This window comes from Marmota marmota, unplaced genomic scaffold (assembly GCF_001458135.2).
Source record: "Marmota marmota marmota unplaced genomic scaffold, marMar, whole genome shotgun sequence".
NCBI lineage: Eukaryota > Metazoa > Chordata > Mammalia > Rodentia > Sciuridae > Marmota > Marmota marmota.
In genome coordinates this window covers 42,986,847-42,993,861 of record NW_026000082.1, presented here as the reverse complement: position 1 = coordinate 42,993,861, position 7,015 = coordinate 42,986,847, and the positions used below count along the sequence as shown (strand labels likewise).

General features: G+C 56.0%; 1 protein-coding gene across 1 annotated transcript in view; it reads left to right on the top strand.

Annotated features, from left to right (window-relative positions):
* Plekhm2 (pleckstrin homology and RUN domain containing M2) overlaps positions 1–7,015 on the top strand; it is a 37,574-nt gene that overhangs the window by 22,020 nt on the left and 8,539 nt on the right. The window contains exons 7-9 of the mRNA XM_015485663.2: positions 807–993; positions 2,189–2,248; positions 5,389–5,617. Coding sequence (XP_015341149.2) covers positions 807–993; positions 2,189–2,248; positions 5,389–5,617 — 476 coding nt within the window. The remainder of the gene's footprint in view (positions 1–806; positions 994–2,188; positions 2,249–5,388; positions 5,618–7,015) is intronic.

Genomic DNA, 7,015 nt, shown 5'->3' with positions numbered 1-7,015 from the left:
ATTGCAGGTGTGCGCCGCTGCACTGGTTTCTTTTACAGCTTTAGGACTTTTTATTTTATTCTATTTTTTTGTAGTGCTGAACATTGAACCCAGGGGTGCTTTTACCACTGAGCCACATCCACAGTCCTTTTAATTTTCTTGAGACAAGGTCTCACTACTTAGGGTCTTGCTAAGTTGTAAAGGCTGGCCTCAAACTTGCCATTCTCCTGTCTCAGCCTCCCAAGTAGCTGGGATCACAGGTGTGCACGCCGCACCTGTCTTTCCTCTCTTTTTGGAGGCTGGGAAGGGAGCACATGGCCTTGTTCTCGCTGGGCCAGCTCCACCCCTGACGGCACTTGACTCCATAGCTGGGGCCGCAGCTTGAAGAGCCAGACTCTTCACCTTACTCTTTTTTTTTTTTTCAGTTATACGTGGACACAATATCTTTATTTTGTTTATTCATTTTTTTAAAATATATTTTTTTTAGTTGTTGATGGACTTTATTGTCTTTATTTTTATGTGGTGCTGAAGATCAAACCCAGTGCCTCATGCATACTAGGCAAGCTCGCTACCACTAAGCCCCAGCCCCAGCCCCTTTGTTGATTCATTTTTATGTGGTGCTGTGGATCTGGCCCACTGAGCCCAGCCCGTACCCTTCACCTTACTCTTCTTAGCAGCGCATCTCTGCATTCACTTGTCAGGCACCCTGATTTCCCAAAGGAGAAAGAGCCTGGGGCGGGGGCGTCAGACCCGAGTCTCCTTGCCTGGACTCTGGCGTTTCCTGATCCGCCTGACCTCCCACCCCATGTCCTCTCCACTCTCCCCAGGATGCCCCCTACTTGGACCTGGCCCCCTACATGCCTGACTACTATAAACCTCAGTACCTGCTGGACTTTGAAGACCGCCTTCCCAGCTCCGTGCATGGCTCAGACAGCCTGTCCCTCAACTCTTTCAATTCTGTCACCTCCACCAACCTGGAGTGGGATGACAGTGCCATCGCCCCATCCAGCGAGGGTGAGTGGCCCTGGGCAGAAGGGGACTATGCCTCTGCCCCAGATGGACTGGAGCCGTGGGAGCCTGGCTGGTGACATCTCTCTTGGTGGTTTTGATTCAGTGGTTGAGACTTGCAGTCCAGCAAAGCCAACCGAGTCCTGTGGTGGCTGAAGAATGGATTCCAGGCACAAAGAGCCAAAACAAGATTTTATGAGTATTAGACACATTTCCAGAAGCTCCTGTCGCAGTCCCAGGGCAGATTTCTGAGCAAGGAGGGTTAGCTGTGGTGTGTCCTGGAGACGCCTGCCTCCCGTGGCGGGGCGAGTGCTGCCTCCCTGGGGAGGTTGCACCACACAAGGTCCTGGGCAGGACGGGCCGAGCCACCTCTGGAAGGAGGAGAGAGCTGGCAGGTCAGATGTGCAGGGACGCTGGCCAGGTCCCTGTGTGTGCCCAAGTCCACTGAGCTCCCCCTACACTGCTGCTGTGGGAGGGCTGGGTGCACCGTGGGTGCAGAGACCGAGAGGTGCCTTTGGTCATTCTGTTTCAATCCAACATCCGATAGAACAACCTGGTTTTTCTCAAACCTTAGGGCTTGGTGTTCGTTTCTAAACTGGCCATTGCCCCGGCTTCGTGCCTGTGGGGGCCGTGGTCCCTTCACCTCACTCCAGGGAAGGGGATTCCCTCTGCCTCCTTAGAACTGCCTCAGCACAGGGCCTTGACCTTCCCCTTTCTTCACTTCTGCTGTGCCATGGGTCATTGTCCCGGCTGGGGTGTGACTTGCACTCTTCTGTGCCCGGGGAAGGCTCCAGCTGCTCTGCTGGCCGCGTGGGCCGCCTCAGGAGCAGTCAGGGCACGGCCTTGAAGAAGCTGCCAGACCCCCCACGAGCCGCCTCATCCTGGCAGCTTGTAGAGTAGACGCAGGCACTGGGGGGGGGGGCCTTGCTGCCCCCCAGGCCTGGAAGGAAAGGAGGCAAGGAGCAGAGCGTGAGGCTAGGCGGAGGGCCCCCCTGCTCGTCTCTGCCAGAGCAGGTTCTGGGTGTGGAAAGGAATGGCCCCCAGAGGCCCCACAGCTGGCCAGGAGCTGGGCTTCCGGACTCCTGGTTAGGAAAGAGGTAGGGAGCTCCCTCCCGTTTCCCCCCATGTCCCCCCATGACCCCTCGTGACCCCCCTCGACTCCTGTGTTTCTAATCTTCAGTTTTGTCCCTCGTTTTTGTAGATTATGATTTTGGAGATGTGTTTCCAGCAGTGCCGTCTGTACCCAGCACAGACTGGGAAGGTGGGACAGTCCGCTGTGACCCTCTTTTCCTGTTGTGCGATGTTTCCATGCCAAGCTTGCTGCATGTTCAAGATCAGCTCCCTATTACTGACGATAATCCTTGATCGTAACAAAGCCAGGCCTGGCCTTCTGTCGATGGAATTCTGCAGGAGAACTTGGCCTTAGCCCAGGCGCCCCCCTGCTCCCCAGGGAGCTCCTGCCTCTGCACAGGGGTCGGGGGTCACTAGTGATTGTTCGGGACTCCTAGATCCGCCTTCCTGATTGCAGGGGCAGTTGGGGTACAGAGGGAGCGGCTCATTTGTGGGGCCTAGTGGCCTGACCCAGTGAGCAGAGGCTGTTCTGGAGAATGAGGCCCTTAAACCTGTGGGCTGTGAGCTCCCTGGGCTAGATGAGGGTCTGGGAGAGGGTTTGACCATGGCGGTCCACTCCTGATGGCACCTTGAAGATATTTTGAAGGAGACTGAGGTCCAAGTCAGGGAGCTGCCCAGGCAGAGCTGAAACGGCCTCCAGGAGGTTCTCTTGGGAGTTTTAAGTCAGACAAAAATAAGATCCACCAACCCTCCCACCCTGTCTGCTGGGCAGTGGCAGCGTGTGGACACCTCTCTGCCTGTCACCTGCTGCTGGGCTTACATAAATTCATAAAGCAGCTGCCCAGGTTGCTGTGATACCCCGAGCAGAGCTGGCATTTCTGATAGGTCAGTGTGTCCTCCTTACATCTCGGGCCATCCCAGACCCCCTTCCTGAAGGGCTTGCTGCCGGGAGCCGGAGGGTGGTCCCCTCCCAAGGATGAGGAACAAGGGTTCCCCTACATTAAAGACATGATCTCCGAGTAATGGGTGACAGAAGATCTTTCCCAAGTAATTTTAGTATGAAATAGCTTAACTTTGAAGGAAATAGGATACAGCATTGGGAAAAATAAATCATGTCACTTGGCCAAGTGAATGGTTCTAGTTTAATCAGCCTGAACCCAGAATTCCATCAGGACTTGGTCCACCTCTCAGCCTGTCTATTGCACACGTGCCAGGCGTTGGTTTTCCCTCTGACTCTAACAACTAACCCTTCCTGACGTGCCTGTTACACCATTTGACAAGCAGGGCCTGACCGGCCTCTGCAGCCCTTCAGAGCTCCCTGGGGCCTGAGGACCAATTGCCCAGATGCAGTGCTTACTCAGGCCCAGGGCAGGGGGAGATGTGTCTCCACTGACCATAACCTCCTGCTTTCCAAAGCTCCTTGAGCGCTGAAGAGTTCCCGAGCATGCTGGGGCACTCGCCTAGGGAGGGTCTGTCTTCCCCAGGGGCCTGGAGGAGAACTGGACTTAGGGGACCTCAAAATTCAGGGCCCTGGGGGCTGGAGTTGTGGTTCGGTCGTAGAGCTCTTGCCTAGCATGTGAGAGTCGCTGGGTTCCATCTCAGCACCGCATACAAATAAGTGAATAAAATAAAGGTCCATCGACATTTAAAAAAAAAAATTTCAGGGCCCTGGGGTGGGATGGGGGTGGCCATTTCAAGCTTTTCTGCTTCTTCTTCTTCTTTTTTTTTTTTTTTTTGGTACTAGGGACCCAGGAGCATTCCACTGCTGAGCTGCATCCCAGCCTTTTTAATTTTTAGTGAGACAGGGTCTACTAAGTTGCTAAAGAGAGCCTCAAACTTGTGATCCTCCTGTCTCAGCCTCCTAAGTCTCTGAGATTATAGGCATGAGCCACCATGCTCAGTGGTCTTTGGCTTCTTTGCAGGGCTGGTGGCATCTGTGCCTTGCTGCCCAACACTTCAGGGGTCTGCCCCCTTGCCTCTTAGAACCCCTCCCATGGGCAGCTCACATGCTGAGGACAGCATAGGGCTGGACGCCGAGCAGGAGATGGCTCTGGAGTCAGGGCATGGTTTCCTAAAAGCCTCTGACAGCCAGGCCCTAGAGTCCCAGGGATCTGATGAGAGCCTCGTGGGTCACTCTTGTTTTCCGGCATAGCTGGAGATTAGGCCAGCTCCCTCCTGATTTCTATAGCAAAAGACGGTGCTCTTTTTTTTTTTTTTTTTTTTAAAAAAAGGCTGATGTGCAGGCTCAGCAGGCAGCTGCCCATGGTTTCTAAGTTCCACTAAGAAGGTGACAGCAGACTGGGCCCTTCCAGTGGGGCTGAGGGGAGCGTGTTTGTCACCTCTCTTCTGGGCAGATAATGGCCAGCAAGCTGTCCATATGCCAGCAAATGGGGCAGAAACAGCTGTGTCCCTGGCCGCTGACCTGCCCATGTGGTCGCACCATCTGGGCTCAGTTCTCTGCTTGGCCAGCTCCCGTCTGCCACTGCAGCCTGGTGCTTGTCATGGCGGTGCCCCCTGCGTGTCCCAGTGACTTGAGGTGGCTGAAGGGGGTCGGGGGAAGTTGCTTAGGCCAGCGCTGGAGGGGCAGTGGGTGAGGGGGTGACCCCAAGAGGACCCATCAGCAAGCTGAGGTTTGAATGGAACCGGGCTCTCAGCACCACCCTTAAAGGGGCGCCTGGCCTGTCCCCGGGGAGTGCTGATGGGGGCTGGGAAGAGAAGCCACACCCTCTGAAGGGCCTGCAAGGCGTCTGGGCAGCCCCCCCTCGCCTCGGGTCCTTGTTTCCTGTCGCTCTCCCCCTGCGCTCTGCCCACCAGGCCCCCTCTGGCTCCCCCCTGCAGCCCACCCCCCCCCCCCCCGTCTTCTCCGGTGTCTTCCTCCACTCTCCTTGCTTCCTTTGTGTCTCTTGTCTGTGGCCTTCAGAGGACTTTGGGCCTCCTTCAGCCCTGCGAGCGGGGAGTGGGCTGCAGGAGGTGGCGGGCGCCTGTCCTCTGGCAGGAGCGCTCTTAGGTTCATCTAGGAGGTGTGTGGCCTGTCCCTCCTGGCTCCCTTGGAGGCAGCAAGGTCACCCTGCCCTTGGGCCTAGAAGCTGCTTCACCACTGACCTTAACAGGCCAGATCCTGAGGGTCCCGGGGTGGCGAGATGGCGGTCCCTCCAGGTTGCTCCTAGAGCACAAGTCCCATGACTTGTTGGGTTGGGGCTTCAGCTCTTTAAACAGGGCCACCCTGTCAGGCCTCCCTGGAGGAGTCACTCGCCCCCCCACCCCGAGTGGTTATCCTCTGGGGCCCAGCGGGGATCTGATGGGCAGTCTCCTATCTCCTTGTCCTCCCAGATGGCGACCTCACGGACACTGTCAGCGGCCCCCGCTCCACTGCTTCAGACCTGACCAGCAGCAAGGCGTCCACCAAGAGCCCCACCCAGCGCCACAACCCCTTCAACGAGGAGCAGGCGGAGACCGTGTCCTCCTCCGACACCACCCCTGTGCACACCAGCTCTCAGGAGAGGGGGGAGTCCCAGGCCCTGGGCCTCCTGGACGCCTGCACAGAGCTGGAGGTCATCAGGTCAGCAGGGAGGGGCCTGGGGAGTTTGCAAGTGTCCCCGCGTCTGTGTCCATTCCTGCCTCACTGTTGAGACCAGGGCGGGTGGGTGTCCCCTGATGGTGGCGGAGCCCCTTTCTGGAGGCTGAGAAGCAGCCCTGCCAGCCCCAGGCAGTCCTTGGAGCCAGAGGAGTCGGCAGCCTGTCCTGCAGCCACCAGGACAAGGAGAGAGAGCGGTTTAAACAGCACCCTTTACTTCCCGAGGTTCTGGGGGCTCGGAGCGTGAGATCAGGGTGCGGCATGGGCCGTTCCCACGAGGGCCTCTTCCAAGTTCGATGACATCCACACCACTGTCTGCACATGGCAGAGCAGAGAAAGAGCTCTCTGGAGCTGCTCTTGTGTGGGCACAAGAGGGCTCCACCCTCGGGACCTCTCACCTCCAAAGGCCCCCACCTCCTGATCCCACCACATGGGAATTATAGCTTCCACATGGAAATTGGAGGGAAACACACACTGGGACCAGGGCACGGCCCAAGCCCTGGAGGTAGGTGGCCTGTACACATAACAACCATGGCTGGCTTCTGAGGCCATGCCTAGGCTACTGGGGCATTTTGTTTGGTCCATTCAAGATCAAAAAACAGCCGGGCGCAGTGGCACACACCTGTAATCCCAGTAGCTCAGGAGACTGAGGCAGGAGGATGGCGAGTTCAAGGCCAGCCTCAGCAACTGTGAGGCCCTAAGCAACCCAGTGAGACCCTGTCTCTAAATAAAATATAAAATAGGGCTGGGGAGGTGGCTCAGTGGTTGAGTACCCCTGAGTTCAATCCCAAGTACACAAACACTCACACACACACACACCCCGAAAGATCAAAAAACACCTTCAGATTGGACTTCCTCTTGAGGAAGTTGTTAGAAGTCAGTGTGCCAGTTCAGAGACCTAGTCCAGCCTGGTTCATTGGAAGAAAAGTATCTTTGTCATATGGACAGGTACATGGGGCGAGGGAGGAGGTCAGTGACACGTTGGGGGCTCTTCCAGAGCCTCAGCAGAGTGGGGGCTGCCTGACCTCCCTGGGCCCGGTCCTTAGAATTCTCCACTCTGAATGATAAGAGAAGGCCCATATACTGGTCAGACATGCTAGCCTGAGGAAGGGACATTGCTCCCCAGGGCCTGAAACCCATAGGCTGGTTTCAGAACAAAGCAGCTTAAGCTGGTCATGGTGGTGCATGCCTATAATCCCAGCAACTTGGGAGGCTGAGGCAGGAGGATTGTAAGTCCAAGGCTAGCCTCAGCCACTTAACAAGACCCTGCCTCAAAATTCCAAAATTAAAAATAAAAAGGGCTGGGGATGTAGCTCAGTGGTAAAGTGCCCTGAGTTCAATCTCTAGTAACAAAAAAAAAAAAAAAAAAAAAAAAAAAAAAAA